The sequence below is a fragment of the Leuciscus leuciscus genome (genome assembly GCF_965113295.1).
Source record: "Leuciscus leuciscus genome assembly, chromosome: 24".
Classification (NCBI taxonomy): domain Eukaryota; kingdom Metazoa; phylum Chordata; class Actinopteri; order Cypriniformes; family Leuciscidae; genus Leuciscus; species Leuciscus leuciscus.
Genome location: NC_138723.1, coordinates 24,824,220 through 24,843,376, shown reverse-complemented (window position 1 = coordinate 24,843,376; position 19,157 = coordinate 24,824,220). Strand labels below are relative to the sequence as shown.

Genomic DNA, 19,157 nt, shown 5'->3' with positions numbered 1-19,157 from the left:
CGTAAAGACATTTGGCCATGTGCGCATGCTCACAATGACGCCACAGCAAGACCAGCCCACATGGTTTCATCATGAGTGGCCAGTAGGGGGGGGGGGGGGGGGGGGGGTGTACACAAGCTGCTTAGATAATTTCCCCTTTATATTGTGTGTGATCGATGTTTTTAATTTTCCCAGCCGTTATATGAACTATAAACATATGAAACTCATGTTGCATTTTAATTATTATAACTTAAAGATTATTTTTTATGTATGTATGGGGGGGAAATCCGTTCAATTTCAATGCATTAAAATCGACTGCTTGGTTCTCAGACCTACAAATCTTGGTCTAAGCATATTGGGGGTGTGATATTGATTGGGGCAAACTTGGGCTTGCATGTGCTTTTATTGGTTAAAAAGAAAGACACTGATCAATTTTCTCCCAGTCACTCCTTTATTCACCCATTTAAAGACAAATCAAATAGTTATCTGGCCAGTTGATTGGAGAAATGACTTCTGAACATTTTTAAACATTTATCCCTCACCTTTTCAGGTGATCATTTGACACCTTTCTGCCCGAGTACAGACAAAACATCATATTTGAAGATCAAATTTAAAAAACAAACCAAGAAAAAAAAGGTATGAAAAGAAAATCTCTTTCAGCAATTACAACAAAAGTATAAAAAAAGTTTCCACGCTTTCTCCTCAGATCGTGGGATGGGGGACAGCAGACGTTCAGTGCTGTGTGTTCGAGAGAGGGGGGTGGGATTTAGAGCTTTACGTTCTTGAGAGGCCACGGTTGTCAAGGTCTTTGACCTATGGAGGCAAAGCAGGAGATCATCATTGGAAGTTAGGAAGCTTTGGAAGGACAACAACAGTTAAAGATGCACAGGTGAGTTCAAGTTTACCTTGTATATCCTGACGAGCCAGTGCTCTGTAGTATACGCTTCCTCCAGCACATCCAGCTCAAAGTCCTTGTTGCCAATCTCAGCGTTACGAACTCTGTCGTAACCAGGAGGACGCTCTGAAATGAAAGGTAAACATAGTTCTAGTCGTCCAAAACTTCTTCGATTTTTTTTGTTAAAACCATGAATTAAAGTTAACATGAAACAGCACTTGCAACCTAATGTACTTCTGTAATGACACTTATTCGTAAGTGAAAATATTATATTATATAATTTTATTAACATAATAAAATAACATTAAATAATACAAATATTCAATATAATTGGAAATTTGAATCAATAAGAAAATAAAATATTATATATAAAATAATATTAAACAAATTCATGTTAAATAAAATAATAATTAAGAAATAAAAATAATATAAAATTAAAATAGTTCAATATAATATTGATCAATATGAAAATTATAATAAAACAATATTACTGTAATCAAAACAATAAAATACTCAAAATAATATGAAATACCAACATAATTATATTTAATAAAATAACAGTAAATGATATTAATGTATATTAATAACACATATACATACCATATATATATATATATTTATTTATATTATATTATATTATTATATATATATATATATATATATATATATATATATATATATATATATATATATATATATATATACACACACACACACACACACACACACACACACACACACACACACTGTATATATTTATTTTTTCCCAACAAGACAAAACGTAATGCAGGATCATTAAAAGTGGGCGTCACAATGTTAACTGGAAAAACATCAAACGGAGCAAATATTGTAAGTAGCTGAACAAGTAGATACTCACTGGCTTCGGTGTAGACCTGGCCAAAGCGATAGTAGCACATCTTGTACATGAGACAGTTGAGCAGGACGGGGGACCCTTCGCGGTCCACACGGAACTCTCCGGTGGGCGTGTAGTAGTCGTGTTCCTTTATGTGCTTCCCTGTGTCCGTGCTGCCCCCGATACGGACCATCCACAGGAACTTGTTGATGTCTAAAAGAAATTCATGTAAACTTATGACATTTTTTACATGTTCATTCAGGTTTCAACCAATCTAGATATTACAACTCAAACGTTAAGGACCACAAAGCTGCTTCGGTGGTTCAAAATTAATCTAAGCCCGTACCATCAGATGAATATCCCGTCAATCCACCAAAGATCACCAGGACGTAGCTAACATCCAGTTCTCTCATAATCTCATAGGCTTTCTCCTCTGTGGAGGCCATAGCCTGCAAAGATATTTAGAAAAAAAATGTTTTAGAAAAATGCCTACAATATATTTAATCCACTATATATCTCATTATAAAAATTGTAAACAGCAAAACTATATTCCTTAATCACCTGACCAACTCTGGAGATGTGAGTGTTATTCCAAGTGTTGTTGTCAACTAGAATCGTTCGATTGGCCATCGCTGTTATTTGATACCCATAATCCCACCACGACATGACTTTAGCATCCTGTACACAAACAAAAGCAATGTGAGATTAGCAAAACTGTTCGGAATCAAAAGAAACAGGAAGTTTATGATGGCCAATGGATTGATGGATCCCACCGACCTCCGGTGTGTTGTGTCTGAGCCAGTAATAAGCCTCTCTGAAGTCATCGAAGATGATGCGACTGCCGTCACCACCGCGAGCGGAGAGCACAATGGAGGGGGAGGAGTAAGCCTCGCTGGTCACCCAGGTGGAGTGGAAAGTGTATGTGATGAGGAAGAATGCCATGACCAGAATCATCCCACTCGCCACCTACGGACCAATCAGAGCATCACTGAGTGAACCAATGACACAAGCAAAACTGAGAAAGATTAAACAGAGCATTGATCGTACCTCATTCTTGATTGGGTAGGTGGCGTCCTGCTGCTTCTTGGATTTCTTGTCAGGTCGGCTGACATCCAGGTTTTTCATGTAGGTGGTGAGGACCTGAGAAACGCCAATGCCAGACAGGATGCACATGACGGGGGCCAGGACCAACATAAGACGGACCTGAGCAGAACAGAGAAAACTAGGGTCAGAGCTTCCACTGTGAAGAGAGAAACACCAATAAACCAACTTCAAACCAAAATAAAGTAAAAGTGTCTTACCATGACAGCTGAGAAGTACATGCTGGTGACGCCGTACATGATGATGAAAATTGTGGCATCAGAGAGGTTGTTAAAGCAGTAATAAAGGCCAACTGGAGAAACAAGAGATGACAGATATAACAGATATAACATCTGATGCAGTGTTATTTTAATATTTTTTTTATTTTATTCTATTCTTTATTAGAAACAGCATGTTCTAGTGGGTATAATGGCCTGTTCACACCAAGACCGATAACTATAAAGGCAACTATATTTGAGTCCACACCAGCAAACAATATCATTCTGTTTATTCTAAGCATGTGCTGCAGTTTTGTCATCTGCAGCTTTAAATGCTCAAGCGCTTTAAAGCAGGATGGATTCTGATTGGCTGTCAATGTTTTTAACAAACAGTCTTTTCAAACACACGGTATCATTATTCCGGTGTTACAAATAATCATATTATCACTGATACACCACCAGGTGTTGACAGGTGAAATGTATTTATCATTAAATTGTTCATTCAAGAGATTTGTTCAAAAACACTGATTCATCCAGTAATGAAAAAAGTGAAGTATTTATGAGCAAGTCATTGAATCAAACACAGTTTTTTTTTAAATATAATTCAGATTAATAAAACATTTTAAATAGACTGCAGCAATTTACATTTTGTCAGAACTTCCAGTAAATTACGTTATTTTGTTTAGAATCGTGATGTCTGTTCGAAATAAAAAAAGTGATTCTCAATTTATCCAGAATCGTGCAGATCTAACATACGGAGCCTCTCTAAAGGGACATGGTAAAGAAAAAAGAATTAGATGTGAGAAAAAATAATAAGTCAATGATTTTCCGTTCCCCAGAGAAACTTTGTGTTCGTTCGCAAAAACGTTTGTGTTCTTTGCGAGTGAACACAAAGTTTCTCGGGGGAACGCAAAAAGGTTACTCATTTAAAATAGAAACTCAGGAAGATGCTGTACCTGGAAACATGAAGACCAGAAGCTGCAGGTCAAAGTAGTAGGAGGACCAGGTGGTGGGCTGGTGCTCAGACACAGAGGCGATGATGGGGATGTTGTTCTTGGCGTATGAAGGATCCAGCAGAGAGTAAAAACGGCCAGTCCAAGGTGAGATTGTCCCTAACATAAGCCAATACAAAAACAAACTATTTAAAAATAATATTTAAATGACCAAAAAAAAAAAAAACATTTCATTATTATTAAATTCAAAAATGTAATAATTTTTTTTAATTACCTGTCAGCATGAGCACACCACCAGCAGAGAGCAGGATGATACCGACAAACGAAATGACACTCTTGAACAACACTTCAAACTGTTGCGTGTTCAGCTTGCTCCGGAGGTAATCCACAAAAGCGTGAATCTGACACAGGCCAAACACTCCGAATGCAGCCATGTGTTCAGAGGACTGGACTGGCTACAGGAAGAGCGGGAGAGATTACTTATCTATTTGGAAGTTTATAACGATAGCAATTAGTCGTATTTAGTAGCTGATATTCAGCTTCTCACCTGGAATCCAACAAAAGAGATCTGCATGGAGAGGACGGTGCCCAGGCAGTAGACTGTGCAATACGCCACATAGATGCGATGAGAGAAACGGCCGGTCAGCATCAACACCAGTACGTGCAGCGGAATGAGGTTGATCAGAAACACGTAACCACCCCAGGAGGACACCTGATGCCAACACACAAAGTTGTTGTTAATGAAATCACTTGTCTTGTGTATTTAAATAAAATAATGATTCAACTGAAAACATACATTAAATTATCTGCTCTAAAACAACCCCAATTCAAAACGGCAATGGGTCTGAAATTTGGCTCACCATGTAAAAATAAGCCAGCGCACACATGGATGACCAGTAAACGGAGCCCGTCTTCACTGCTTTGATCCACATGTAGTACGTCAGCAGCATGCAGAAAATGGCGATTCCTACATATCCCAAAGGAAACAAAATTATATTTTAGATATTTTTTTAAATATAAATATATATAGGGTTCCCAACACCTTGGTTAACTTCAAATTCAAGGACTTTCCAGATCCAATACCCTCAAATTCAAGAAGTTAATGGGGGGGGGGGACATTTCAAGTGAGAGTAAAGGCCAATTTATACTTCTGCGTCGGGTTCGCGTAGAAGGTACGGCGTAGCATACGCATTGACGTGTACCATACGTCGTACCCTTCGCCGTACCCTGACGCGCACCTCCTCAAAAATGTAACTACGCGTCGCGGCGACGCGGACCGCAAGATCTGTGATTGGTCGGCTGGATAGCATCGCGTTTCCTCCTACCCATTTCCGGAATGATCTTCTGCACTCTGCACCGCCCGCCATTTTTAAATTCCGAAGATCAGTGAAGAGCCATGGAAATAAACCAAGTGACCGAGAGATTGCTTGAAGAAGTGCGGAAATACAGCCATCTGTATGACTCCTTCAGTCGCCATTGCTCGTAGAAACCTAAACTCAAAACAGCCGCGAGGAATGTAAACACAGTGGAACTGGAACATTAAAACCCACCCGCGCCAACTAGCGTTTCGGCGGTGTAACTGCAGAGCAACACAGACATTCGCAGAAGTATAAATGCTCACGACGGCGTCGCCTACGTGCGTAGCCTACGACGTACACTACGGCGTACACTCGACGCAGAAGTATAAATTGGCCTTAAGGTTACATTGTGTTACCTTGTAAGATACATTGTTAGTTTTGTACAACACAAAGTACCTCACACATGAAACACTTAACGCAACGCGTAATTGCGCGTAACTAACGCAAATCAAGCAGGCTAGTACACGTAGGCCACGAAGTGTTTCCGAAATAACATATTAGCAGACCAGAGGGTCACAGATTCACAAACTTCCAAGGATTTGTGGGAACCCTGCATGTATTGTTAACATATAAATGTTTTATGTGTATACTAAAAATTAATAAACCACACACACACCCCCGTTCGAAAGTTTGGGGGTCTGTAAGTAGTCTCTTATGCTCACCAAGGCTGCATTTATTTAAAAATCAGTAACAATGTGATTTTGTTTTTAAATTACTAAATCATTTTAAATTTTCTATTTTAAAATGCAACTTATTCCTGTGATGCAAAGCTGAATTTCAGTTTCTGTGTCTGAACTGAACTGAAACTGAAAAGTCTTCTGCGTCACGTGATCCTTCAGAAATAATTTTTTGATTTGGTGTTATAGAAACATTTATTATTATTCAATGTTTGAAAACATGCTGCTGTATATTTTTGTGGAAATCGTTCAACTTTTTTTTCCAGGATTCTTTGATAATTATAAAGTTCAAAAGAAGAAAAGAAATATTTAATTTTATTACTTTACTATAAAACATATTATAAATCTTTATATACATTATAAATCTTTGTCACTTTTGATCAGTTTAATAGGTCCTTGCTGAATAAAAGTATTAATTTCTTGCAAAAACAAAACAAAAAAACACGTACCGACCACAAACTTTTGACAGAAATTCTAAACCTTCTTGTTGACTACTTATTAAAAACATAACATTATACACAATACCTCTGAAACAAGACTGTACCTTCATTGTCATAAGAGCCTGCCACAGAACGAGAGATGTATCCAGGGACGACTGCGATCATGGCGGCAGCCAGAAGCCCTGCGCCCGCATCCTGAAACAAAGTGTTACTTCAGTTAGATTGAGCCGTTAGTTGAAAATCTGGACAATTCTGGGCCCAACTCTACCCTTCTGACAATCCCAGGTAAAGTCCCGATTATCTTGATGGTTCTACAGATTATCGTACCAGATTTTCCTGTGGTGTGAGGTGTGTTAAGAGGCCACACCGATCTCAAATCATAAATATCCAACATGTTGAATATTTACAATCAGAATTCTGTTGTGTGGGGGAACCCAGAGGACAAACGCACACACACTCTGTAGATTGTCACATGGAACGAAACGATACCAAATAAGAGAGTGAGCTGACAGGTGCAGCAGGCCAAGCACAAACCTTTTTCTCTCTTTTTCTGTGAATTTTCTATAAAAAGCAGTCCAAACATTATTATCAGCATTTCTTTTTGCCCGTCGTCCTCCATGTTAATTTACTCTAGAGTCACATTTGACTGCAAGAGATTTTGCGAGATTTCTCATGTTCACAGTCGGGACTCTGGTTGTTTGTGAATGGAATAGCGTGTCAACACACTATAGGAACAAAACTGTTAAATCTATGATTTTATTTATCGCCAAGTTTGAGGTCTCTCACATTTTGAAAGTTTTATAATATTAAAAAAATCTTTCAGTATGGGCTAGCCTTTAGATTTATATAAGCTCATATAAATTATGAGCAGGTACCACTGATTAGGGTGTGATGGGCGAGTGCTGAGGTTCACCTCACCTTGAGCTCTTTGGTGAAGTGGTAGGTGACGATAGCGGTGAAGGAGGAGAAGAGAGGGGCAAGGAACACACACACATTGCGGATGTCGATTGTGATGTGGAAGAAGTGCAGTACGTGATACAGAGCCGCTGATGTGATCATCAACCCTGTGGACAAAGAAGAAACAACACGAGACATTTAATTTGGCAAAAAGAGCTGTATTCTATATTGTGATGTATAGATTTTAAATAGATGCAAAAGTCACCAACAAAATGACAGGGTGGTTAATATACAGAAGCTACTGGTTTAAGCCTGCTGCTAGGAGGATGCCAGGCTTTCTGGCTGGTTGCTAGGGTGTTGCTAGTCAGAGTCCCTTAATATGGTTCAAGTTTATGAGATCTCTGCCAGTTTTGATGTTCATTAGGCAAAAAAAGTCCAATTAAGTAAATTAAAGTAATGATACTACACAATTTAATGAATCTGTTACACATCAAGTTACACATTAAAGTTTAAATGCCAGATATACTTTAAGCAAAATCTATGAACAAACTGGTGTGACGTCATTTCAAACAAACTGTAGAGCTTCTTTCTAGTAGAAATCGAAGTTGTAATTATAATTGAAAGCAACACTGACACTATTGTTTCATGTTTAATACTGCAAAGCTGCTTGCTTTAAAGCAATCTATTACATAAAGTGGTAAATAAATAAACGTCACGTGACTGGAGTGACAAATTGCCGTCGACTGTTTGATTACCAACATTCTTCAAGATATCTTCTTTTGTGTTCAACAGAAGAAAGAAACTCTTACAGGTTTGGAACAACTTGAGGGTCAGTACATGATGACCGTTTTCTTTTTTGAGTAAACTATCCCTTTAATCCAAATGGTTAGAGGTTTGTTTAATGTTTGGGCAATAATAATAAGGAAGTGACATCAGCACTGCCAACAAGAATTCCTCTCTATTGGAAATAATATTTTCCAGGGCAACATTTCATTAAATAAAATGACATTGTTGCAGCTTGACTGAAGCATTCTGAGATTTGGTACTTGGCTCAAGACAACAATGGAAATGCAAGTATGTTGCTATTAATTTTGAAATGAGTGTCCTTCAGCTGTACCGGGATAGATGGTGCCTCCTATAATCCTCCCAAGTGGATACCAAGCCCGATCATCAAACCAGTTATGGAATTTGTAAAAACCCTCTTCTGTCAAGAAGCGAGTGGTCCGGTAATTGAAATACCTGTCATTAAACAAACAGGAAACTCAGTTAAACAGATTCTTGGGATGCTGTCAAAATAACGGCCCGAAAGCTGTACTTACGGATCAAATTCATGGATGACACTCTCGAACCGCAACACGGAGAACAATCTGGTGGAGAACGCTGGAAGAAAATGACAAGAATTAGAGGACAGTTGGCATCTAGTCAGGAGTTCTGATATAAAGGGACATGCATCCACTCACACAGGACGGCTGCCATAGACAGGATGAGCAGCTTCAGCAGGGTGTCCTGTTTCTCATAGGACAGTCGCAGGAAACCCATCTTGGTCATCTTAACACACAGGAGGCAGGACTAACTCTTGATACCTGACAAAAGGGACAACAACAGCATGTTGAATTGTAACTTAAAATATAACACTTCAGGGGGGGAAATGCAAGACCAGTGTAGGATAGGACTTCTTTAGTAACAAACTATGTACAAGCAATAAACACATTTTTCCAAATTTAAACTTCTAAATGATTATGCAATTCTGCTATTTATTTATTTTACCTGATGAAAGAGGTTTTTCTAAATCCATTAAGCGTCAAATACGAATTTTAGGGGTAAGTTAAAGCAGTTTAAGAAATCGATCAATCTGCACATTTTATCATCTATTAAAGTGTAATGTCTCTGAAAACAGGAACAGTCAGTGTGTGCACAATTCCTAAGCAAAATCCTACTAACTGATACTTAAACTCATACGTACAGGCAGATAAATCAATTCAGAGAGCATCAACATGCACATTAACACTGTGTTTTCCTGACAAACTATTCGTGAAAATAAACTATTAAATTCTTCATTAGCTCATTAGCTGCTAGCTAATTCACACCTATGTCACACTTTCACAAGCTATTTTATCATAAGTAAATGTATTATTTAATGCACATTAGTATGTATAATGACAACAAACCCGTATAGTTGCGATAAATGAGCTTAAAAAATATAAATTTGCACAATTACCAGTCTTATTCATCGGCTGTTCACTCTCCCCAGCCCTTCCACACTCTCACACACAACCCTCTCTACGTTTAAGTCCCGCCCATCCACGTAGAGAGGGCGCTAATTGGCTCAGCGTCGCAATCCACAAGAATGGCTTCCGCTGATTGGTCTTCGAGATGTCATTCAAGTGTGTCAAGAAGACGAGTTCCGCATGGCGCTCCAGATATGACGTGTCCTAGTGGGAGAAAGACAGTCAGCACTGTGGAGTCCATGCTGCACTCAAGTCAACTTTAAAACTTGAACTTTCAAGTTTCATGTCAAGGATCAAGTATCATAACATATTTATGTTATTTTAATTATTAGATAACATTTCACGTACACGTTTATAATGTCAAGAAGGGAAAAAAGTATTTTCAAAGCAAAGTGTTTATTTAGGATAATTGTCTGCTTTGTCTTGCAACAAAAAGTGACTTGAGTCGTCCGATGTATTGTGACTGATACATGAGATTAGGAAAAGGAAAAGGAAAAACAAAAAACAATTAAAGTATAACACTGAACAAAATTATAAACGCAACACTTTTGTTTTTGCCCCCATTTTTCATGAGCTGAACTCAAAGATCTAAGACTTTTTCTATGTACACAAAAGGCCTATTTCTCTCAAATATTGTTCACAAATCTGTGTAAATCTGTGTTAGTGAGCACTTCTCCTTTGCCGAGATAATCCATCCACCTCACAGGTGTGCCATATCAAGATGCTGATTAGACAGCATGATTATTGCACAGGTGTGCCTTAGGCTGGCCACTCTAAAATGTGCAGTTTTATCACACAGCACAATGCCACAAGTTTTGAGGGAGCGTGCAATTGGCATGCTGACGGCAGGAATGTCCACCAGAGCTGTTGCCCGTGAATTGAATGTTCATTTCTCTACCATAAGCCGTCTCCCAAAGGCGTTTTAGAGAATTTGGCAGTACATCCAACCGCAGACCACGTGTAACCACACCAGCCCAGGTCCTCCACATCCAGCATCTTTACCTCCAAGATCGTCTGAGACCAGCCACCCGGACAGCTGCTGCAACAATCGGTTTGCATAACCAAAGAATTTCTGCACAAACTGTCAGAAACCGTCTCAGGGAAGCTCATCTGCATGCTCGTTGTCCTCATCGGGGTCTCGACCTGACAGCAGTTCGTCGTCGTAACCGACCTGAGTGGGCAAATGCTCACATTCGATGCTGTCTGGCAATTTGGAGAGCTGTTCTCTTCCCGGATGAATCCCGGTTTTCACTGTAAAGGGCAGATGGCAGACATTGTGTATGGTGTCGTGTGGGTGAGTGGTTTGCTGATGTCAACGTTGTGGATCGAGTGGCCCATGGTGGCGGTGGGGTTATGGTATGGGCAGGCGTATGTTGATGGCATTTTGAGTCGCTTTTGATAGGAACATCTGCCAAATGCATAAACGTAAAATGTAAAATAACAAATCCACTCTAAACAAGTACTGTATACAGACCAAATTTATTGAAATAAATGTAATACTTTTACAAAATGTCACTCACAAATATCTGTCTGTAGGTGTAACACTATGGACTCCTGACAATAATTACAACCCTTTTTAAAATACACACCACCCTCCCCCATAGATACAATGACATCAAAACGGGCGTTTAGCATGTGCTTCGGTTTCAAATGTTCGAAAACAGGTTTCAGGTACTGAACTCCAGGAACATACACCACCAGTAGATATCCACTTGACATGCCAGCATTCATCGGAAACTGGATCCATGATCATTTAAAGAACTGACAGTTTCACATGTGTCACACAGTTTGGCAGTGTCACCTGACAGCAGCAGAGGAATAAAACTTGTGCATACTGTTGAAAATCATCCCCGAACCATTACAGACGACACTGGATCATGTTGACATGGTATTCCCAAAATAAAAACACATTATAAAAGAAGCAAAATAAAAAGCAGCTCCCTTTTGAGTTTTACATTATTACATTAGTAGAATATTTTTACCAAAAAAACAAAATTCTGTCATCATTTATTCACTCTCATGTAATTCCAAATGTTGTTCTTCTGTGGAATACAAAACGTTTGCACGGCTCGATTTCATACAACAAAAGAATATAGTGACTTGAGCAGCATGAACATTCTGCAAAATCTCTATTTATGTTTTCCACAGATAATAGAATAAATGATGATATAATTTTTATTTTTGGCTGAACTATTCCTTTAAGATGATGTCTAGTCAATAAAGTAATGAGCTTTAAAAAGTCTAGCAGATAACATTTTAGATCAAGAAACATCCCTTGCATAAAGATGCCTTTCAATTTGATCGTTTTTCAGTCTAGTTCAGTTTTCAGTGCAGAAAAATGAACCACTGGGGGAAGTTGGGGCCCTTTCATTAACTTAAGCATGTCATAGAGCTTAGTGTTAACTGATAAACACATTATCATTTGTCTGGGCCACACAAGGCAGAAAAAGTCATTACACAAAATTAAAAAGAAGGCCATAAATAGATAAAATGAGTCGAGATAGAAACTACAGGGCCTAAAAGAAGAGGGTGGGCCAGTTCACAGGAAATGTGCATGCTGAGGTCTTTGTGCTGTCTCTACAAATCACCCAAATGGCACATCATGGGTACAAAAATAGTCCAAAAAAACAAAAATCACACAGAGAATCATGACCTTGTGTATCCAGTCTTGAACACCGGCCAATTACAATACTAACCTGTCTGATTCATCCCACAGAAGAACATCGACACACACTTTCAAATTCAGATGACGCAAACCTAATCATTTTCCTATCCGCCCGACTCTCTCAACCCGAACAGAGTTAGGAATCCTAAAAGAGGTCACTGGGGGGGTAGAGGTCGCTGGCGCGTTGGGGACACGTGAGGTGAGGGCAGTTTCTCTGTGGACGTGGAGGTCGTGATGGAGCTCTGCATGTGAACCGTCTTGTGGAACAGTTTGTTACTGATGAGGACGACCAGGGAAAAGAGGCGGAGCTGGAAGTGGCTGCGACGTTGGAAAAAACAATGATGTAGAACATTACAATTGCTGCTTTTTCATAAATAATATTCAAAACAAAACAAAAAAATGAAAACACTTACTAGAGTTTGACTGGGGTTTTTGCTTCATTAGCGCTGATGATGAAAAGCGGGAAGAGAATGGAGAACAAACAGCCGCTGGAGGAAAGAGTACAAGATTCAGCTGAGACACAGAAATGATACATTATCCATGCTGCTATAATACTAAACATTTTAGCAGAGGAAAACACTAGGGATGTCTCAGAAATACTAGCCAAGAAATCTAGACGCACCCTAGCGGCAGCAAATTTCATTTTGCAGCCAGGGTGGTCTAGCAACTCTCCATTGGCTTTCGAGCTGGAAAAACCAAACTCTAGTCAGGCCAATCACATCGTGTATAGAGTCTGTGGGCGGGCTTAACATAATGACGGCAGAGTTGCGACGGTTCCCTGCTACTTGAAAACAAAGAATAGCTGCTGCTGCTGGCGAACAGCGGTCTTTCGAATCGGCTATGGCCGCGACTCTGGAGGACTTGGAGTTAAGCTTTTCTTTGAGAAAAGAACAAAGAACGTCACTTAAGTCATTCTTAAAAAAGGAAGATGTATTCGTAGTTTTGCCGACCATTTACGGCAAAAGTTTAATCTATCAACTAGCTCCGCTGATGGGAAAACGCTCTGGCTGGTTGTAGACAACCGTTTATCCCGCCCCTCGGATTGAGCCCTGCCAATGGTGTGTTCCCAGACCCAACATCTTGATGTGGGTCTGGCTTGCTAGGCTACAGAAATACAATAATAAAACAAAAAATTCCAACATTTGTCACACAGGGTACATTTACACGATAACTAAAAGCGGAAATGTTTTTCCTGGGCGTTTTTCGCGTACAGACGGCAACATTGTCAAAACGATACCTGTTTACACGGACCTGCAAAAACAACTAAAACGCTGAATTCTGCTGCCTGGCCAGTAGTTGGCGATGTCACTTTGTAAAATGAAAAACTATACTGTAGTTGGTACTACTGATTTAATAGTTGGGTGAAGTTTGATATCTGGCATTAATTGTGACCTGTGTCATGCTACAGACTTAGCAGATAGCAGTATCTATCTGAACAGATGTTGTCTATTTTTTTTTAAACGTATGAGATCCTGCAGGAATCCTGAAAAACTTGACTCCACAACTGGTGCGATTTTCACAGTACACGACGCAACAAGTAGGCATTTTTTTCTTGACGAGATATTATCTGGTTAACACACAATTAAATGGGATGGAATGAACTTTCTGACCCCGATTTGCGCACTGCGAATTTTCCTGTGACGTCACCGTCACAAATTCACATTTTTGTATTTTACATGGACACAATAACGGTATCATTTTCAAAAATTTCCCTTTGAAACCCGTTTTCAAAAGTTTGTGTTTTCAGGCCCGCAAAACGGTGTTGTCTTGTAAATTAATGGCTAAAAAAACGCATAAAAAGTTCAGTTTTTTAGTTGTCGTGTAAACAGCCCCATAGAATGGCAATATTGAGTGGCTTAAAAAACTAAAATATATATATTTTTTTTTTTTTATAAAATAGAAACATTTAAATAAAATAAAAACTATAAATAATTGAAGATAAATCATACAGCATTGAGAACCCCACCAGCAGAGTTAGTATTAAACACAATCAGAACAAAAGATGGTCAGGGTCAGAATGAGTTGAAATAAACTCTGACTGTACCTTACGATGTATGAAGAGGGCAGCGCAGTCAGTAGTGCCATGGGCAAACCAAAACCAAAATAATACGGCCAGTTTCTCTCAATGTTTGACAGCCTTTGGTGCATTTCAATCCCTTCAGAAGAGATAAAAAAAAAAAAAACTTTCAATCAGGAAAAGTTTAAACAACAATCTGATCTGATGTCAAATTGATTCAGCAAGAGCTTACCGTGATTAAACCAGCGATATTCAAAACAGTAAAGCGAGTAGAGCAGAGACATGTGCAGGAGACTGACCAGCTGACCAATGGCATCAATGGGGAAGAGACTCACAATCCATCCCTGAAAAAATAAAAAACAAGCACAGGAGGCGTGTTTGAAAAAGGCAGAGAGAGAAAAATGACCAAGTTGAGTGAATCAAATCACAGATTTCAGCGATCTTCTACCTGTATGAGGAAGAGGGCCTGGAGCAGAAGATTGAAGAGCATGTCTGCAATGATCTTGCTGACGCTGGGAAAAGGCTGAGCTTTACGTCCAGACACTTCAAACGCCAGATCAGCAATGTCCTGCCCAACAAAACATAACAAAACTCAAAACTCTACATTTTAAATATTATAAAACAGATATATGATCACTGATTCTGTCAAATTCAATAATTACTATTATATATATATCCATCTATCTATCTGAATTTATATTAATATTACAAAATATTTCTATTTCAAATAAATGCTGTTTACAGAATTCTGTAAAGAAAAAGTATCACTTTTACACAAAAATATTTAAAGAGACTTCTTTCAAAAACATTACAAAAACTTTTTTACAGTACCAGTGTGTGTATATATATACATATACATACACATATGCACACACATATACAGTGAGGAAAATAAGTATTTGAACACCCTGCTATTTTGCAAGTTCTCCCACTTAGAAATCATGGAGGGGTCTGAAATTGTCATCGTAGGTGCATGTCCACTGTGAGAGACATAATCTAAAAAAAAGAATCCAGAAATCACAATGTATAATTTTTTAACTATTTATTTGTATGATACAGCTGCAAATAAGTATTTGAACACCTGAGAAAATCAATGTTAATATTTGGTGCAGTAGCCTTTGTTTGCAATTACAGAGGTCAAACGTTTCCTGTAGTTTTTCACCAGGTTTGCACACACTGCAGGAGGGATTTTGGCCCACTCCTCCACACAGATCTTCTCTAGATCAGTCAGGTTTCTGGGCTGTCGCTGAGAAACACGGAGTTTGAGCTCCCTCCAAAGATTCTCTATTGGGTTTAGGTCTGGAGACTGGCTAGGCCACGCCAGAACCTTGATATGCTTCTTACAGAGCCACTCCTTGGTTATCCTGGCTGTGTGCTTCGGGTCATTGTCATGTTGGAAGACCCAGCCTCGACCCATCTTTAATGCTCTAACTGAGGGAAGGAGGTTGTTCCCCAAAATCTCGCAATACATGGCCCCGGTCATCCTCTCCTTAATACAGTGCAGTCGCCCTGTCCCATGTGCAGAAAAACACCCCCAAAGCATGATGCTACCACCCCCATGCTTCACAGTAGGGATGGTGTTCTTGGGATGGTACTCATCATTCTTCTTCCTCCAAACACGGTTAGTGGAATTATGACCAAAAAGTTCTATTTTGGTCTCATCTGACCACATGACTTTCTCCCATGACTCCTCTGGATCATCCAAATGGTCATTGGCAAACTTAAGATGGGCCTTGACATGTGCTGGTTTAAGCAGGGGAACCTTCCGTGCCATGCATGATTTCAAACCATGACGTCTTAGTGTATTACCAACAGTAACCTTGGAAACGGTGGTCCCAGCTCTTTTCAGGTCATTGACCGGCTCCTCCCGTGTAGTTCTGGGCTGATTTCTCACCTTTCTTAGGATCATTGAGACCCCACGAGGTGAGATCTTGCATGGAGCCCCAGTCCGAGGGAGATTGACAGTCATGTTTAGCTTCTTCCATTTTCTAATGATTGCTCCAACAGTGGACCTTTTTTCACCAAGCTGCTTGGCAATTTCCCCGTAGCCCTTTCCAGCCTTGTGGAGGTGTACAATGTTGTCTCTAGTGTCTTTGGACAGCTCTTTGGTCTTGGCCATGTTAGTAGTTGGATTCTTACTGATTGTATGGGGTGGACAGGTGTCTTTATGCAGCTAACGACCTCAAACAGGTGCATCTAATTTAGGATAATAAATGGAGTGGAGGTGGACATTTTAAAGGCAGACTAACAGGTCTTTGAGGGTCAGAATCCTAGCTGATAGACAGGTGTTCAAATACTTATTTGCAGCTGTATCATACAAATAAATAGTTAAAAAATCATATATTGTGATTTTTGGATTTTTTTATTTTTTTTTAGATTATGTCTCTCACAGTGGACATGCACCTACGATGACAATTTCAGACCCCTCCATGATTTCCAAGTGGGAGAACTTGCAAAATAGCAGGGTGTTCAAATACTTATTTTCCTCACTGTATAGACCAGGGGTGTCCTCTGTCCTGCAGAGTTTAGCTCCAACTTGCCTCAACCCACTTATCTGGTAGTGTCTAGTATGCCGACTAGATTGTTGTTTTGCTCTAATAAACTGCTTGATTAAAAGAATTCTGATTTCTACACCATACAGGATCAAAACCATGTGTGAAAAATAGTCTCACCTGGAACCAAATGGCGTTGACTATCTTGCTAAGCACAAAGAGAGGCAGAACCCAGAGAGCACTGAATACAGATGTCAGAATGAACTCCAGCCAGGACCACACATTACCATGCAGAGAAGGGTCACCTGAAAACAGATCAGTAGGAGAAGCATAAAAACAAAGAAATATCTGGAGTATTTGGCATGAAACTTCTATAAAGGAGGCGCGTACCTATGATTCTAGCAGTGATGGTCTGCAGCAGCGGGATAAACACTCGATAAAACAGGAACAGACTTAGCTGTGAGATAAAAGAAATTCGATTTTTATAAATATAATAGTGAAACACACAGATCAAACCATAGCTGACCAACAAGAGACAGAGAAACGTACCCAAAATACACCTCCATTCCAGGCGCAGCACTGGAAAATTCGACTTGCTAGTTTCGGTTCACTGTTAAAGGAAACATTTTATCAGGACCTCTAGTATAAAGCTCAAAGTATACTTCAGCCATCCACGTTCTGAAACGGTCCACTGTCGCATGACATCATTTTCATCATCGGGAGGGTCCGTGACTAAAAGGGGTGAAATGGCACATTTACCTGTCCTGTTTCCGTTCCTCGCTCTGAGCCCGTCTCATCGCCAGGGCCCCGCACGTCCTGCGCCTCCTTTGCTCCTCCCTCTTCTGCTGAATACGAGCATCGAGCTTGGAAATGGTTCCAATGCCCAGGATGGAGTCCTTGATCCCCTGAAATGAAACAAAAAGATTGCCACTTAGATTGACGCAAACTTGTGTGAATGATGTTAAAAATCGATCGAATTATGTTATTTGATTATAAATATAATGAATACAGTAATATTGCGAGATATTATTACAGCTTGTTAAATGTCATTTATTCCTGTCTTGACAAAGCTGAATTTTCAGCATCATTACTCCAGTCTTCAGTGTCACATGATCCTTCAGAAATCATTCTAATATGCTGATATGCTGATCAAGAAACATTTCTGACTATTATCAATGTTGAAAACACTTGTGGAAACAGTGATTATTTTTACAGGATTTTTGATGAATAGGTTTATTTCATCTAAAAATATTCTCAATAATTAACATCTGTAATTATTTATTGTTTTTTTTTTATTATTATTATATATTTTCTCATCTTTCTGTTTCTAAATATACATAAATTATTTATTTGATTATATTTGGAATGTAATGTTGTGAATTTTGTTCTGTGTTCGTTGTACAGAACACTGCTGATCTTAATGTAAAGAAAAACTCTCTGTTTTGAAACAAATGCAAACTTATGATGTAGAAATCATTCAAGTCATGAGACATTAAATCATAACGTTGATCAGAAATAAAATTAGGTGCTGACCGTCGCAACATTGCGGACAAATGCTCTGACACTGTCCGTCATCTCCACACCGGCTGCAGAGTCATCAACTGCAGGAGGGGCAGCCAGGGGCCAGGCAAGATCTCATGACAGGACGAGGACACGTCTGCAAACTGTACAGAGAAAAATAACTCTTAATCGCTGTGGCTTCATATCATTTTCATGCTTTAATTTGAGTGTAAAACCATTTGATCTACAAATTTGATCCAGCAGCTTTGAAAACAAACTGAAAAACAAAGTAAAAGAAAGCATTTAAATAAAGTTTCTTTAATTTTAATAGATGAAATTTAAAGGTCCACGTCTGAAATGACATGACATGATGTACGTTGAAAACATCCCCTAATAGAACTCTACGTGATCGAGGTCAAGGGTCACACATATATACTAACAAACATGTTTTTGTAAGATATTTTGATTAGAACTAAAGCTGGGTGCAAAGAAAACTCTCCATATCTCTAAAAGACGTCTTGATATTTCAGGTCAAATTAGATTGATATAATTGTGATAATCAGAGAACACTGTCACGAAGCAGTTTGATGGACCAGATTTCTAGTAAACAACAAAACCAGCAGCATTAGCCAGTAGATCATTAGCTGAGCAGCTAACTACAACAAAAAACAACATTATCTGACTATTAACGAACACATATTACCATAAAAAACATATATGCATATCAATTCAGCACATCGTACCTCATGTGCCTATTTAGGCTAAAATCTTCTCTTCACCTGAAGCCTTGAAGTTTCACTCTCTGTTCTCAAGCTCTCAACAAAACAGCATCAGGCCAGTGCTGCTGCGCATGCGCGGGGTGATCTGACACATGAAGGGATTTGTAGTTTTTAGACCACTCTGGT

At 39.1% G+C, this 19,157-nt stretch overlaps 2 protein-coding genes across 2 annotated transcripts; both read right to left on the bottom strand.

Annotated features, from left to right (window-relative positions):
- Positions 1–409: 409 nt before the first annotated feature.
- Positions 410–9,709, bottom strand: stt3a (STT3 oligosaccharyltransferase complex catalytic subunit A). Its single transcript, XM_082157844.1, has 18 exons — positions 9,569–9,709; positions 8,811–8,933; positions 8,670–8,730; positions 8,468–8,589; positions 7,372–7,517; positions 6,558–6,648; positions 4,839–4,945; positions 4,526–4,690; positions 4,253–4,433; positions 3,982–4,137; positions 3,029–3,120; positions 2,775–2,930; positions 2,505–2,693; positions 2,289–2,405; positions 2,074–2,176; positions 1,752–1,940; positions 885–1,000; positions 410–792 (listed from the first exon to the last, which is right to left on the bottom strand). The coding sequence occupies exons 2-18, from the start codon at positions 8,896–8,898 to the stop codon at positions 754–756; spliced, it is 2,118 nt and encodes a 705-aa protein (XP_082013970.1). The 5' UTR covers positions 8,899–8,933; positions 9,569–9,709; the 3' UTR covers positions 410–753.
- Positions 9,710–11,038: 1,329 nt separating this feature from the next.
- ei24 (EI24 autophagy associated transmembrane protein) lies at positions 11,039–19,117 on the bottom strand. Its single transcript, XM_082157886.1, has 11 exons — positions 18,996–19,117; positions 18,286–18,416; positions 17,512–17,657; positions 17,302–17,362; positions 17,143–17,209; positions 16,933–17,057; positions 14,709–14,828; positions 14,493–14,604; positions 14,288–14,399; positions 12,657–12,731; positions 11,039–12,561 (listed from the first exon to the last, which is right to left on the bottom strand). Exons 2-11 carry the CDS (start codon positions 18,325–18,327, stop codon positions 12,399–12,401), a joined length of 1,023 nt encoding a protein of 340 aa, XP_082014012.1. The 5' UTR covers positions 18,328–18,416; positions 18,996–19,117; the 3' UTR covers positions 11,039–12,398.
- Positions 19,118–19,157: the final 40 nt, after the last annotated feature.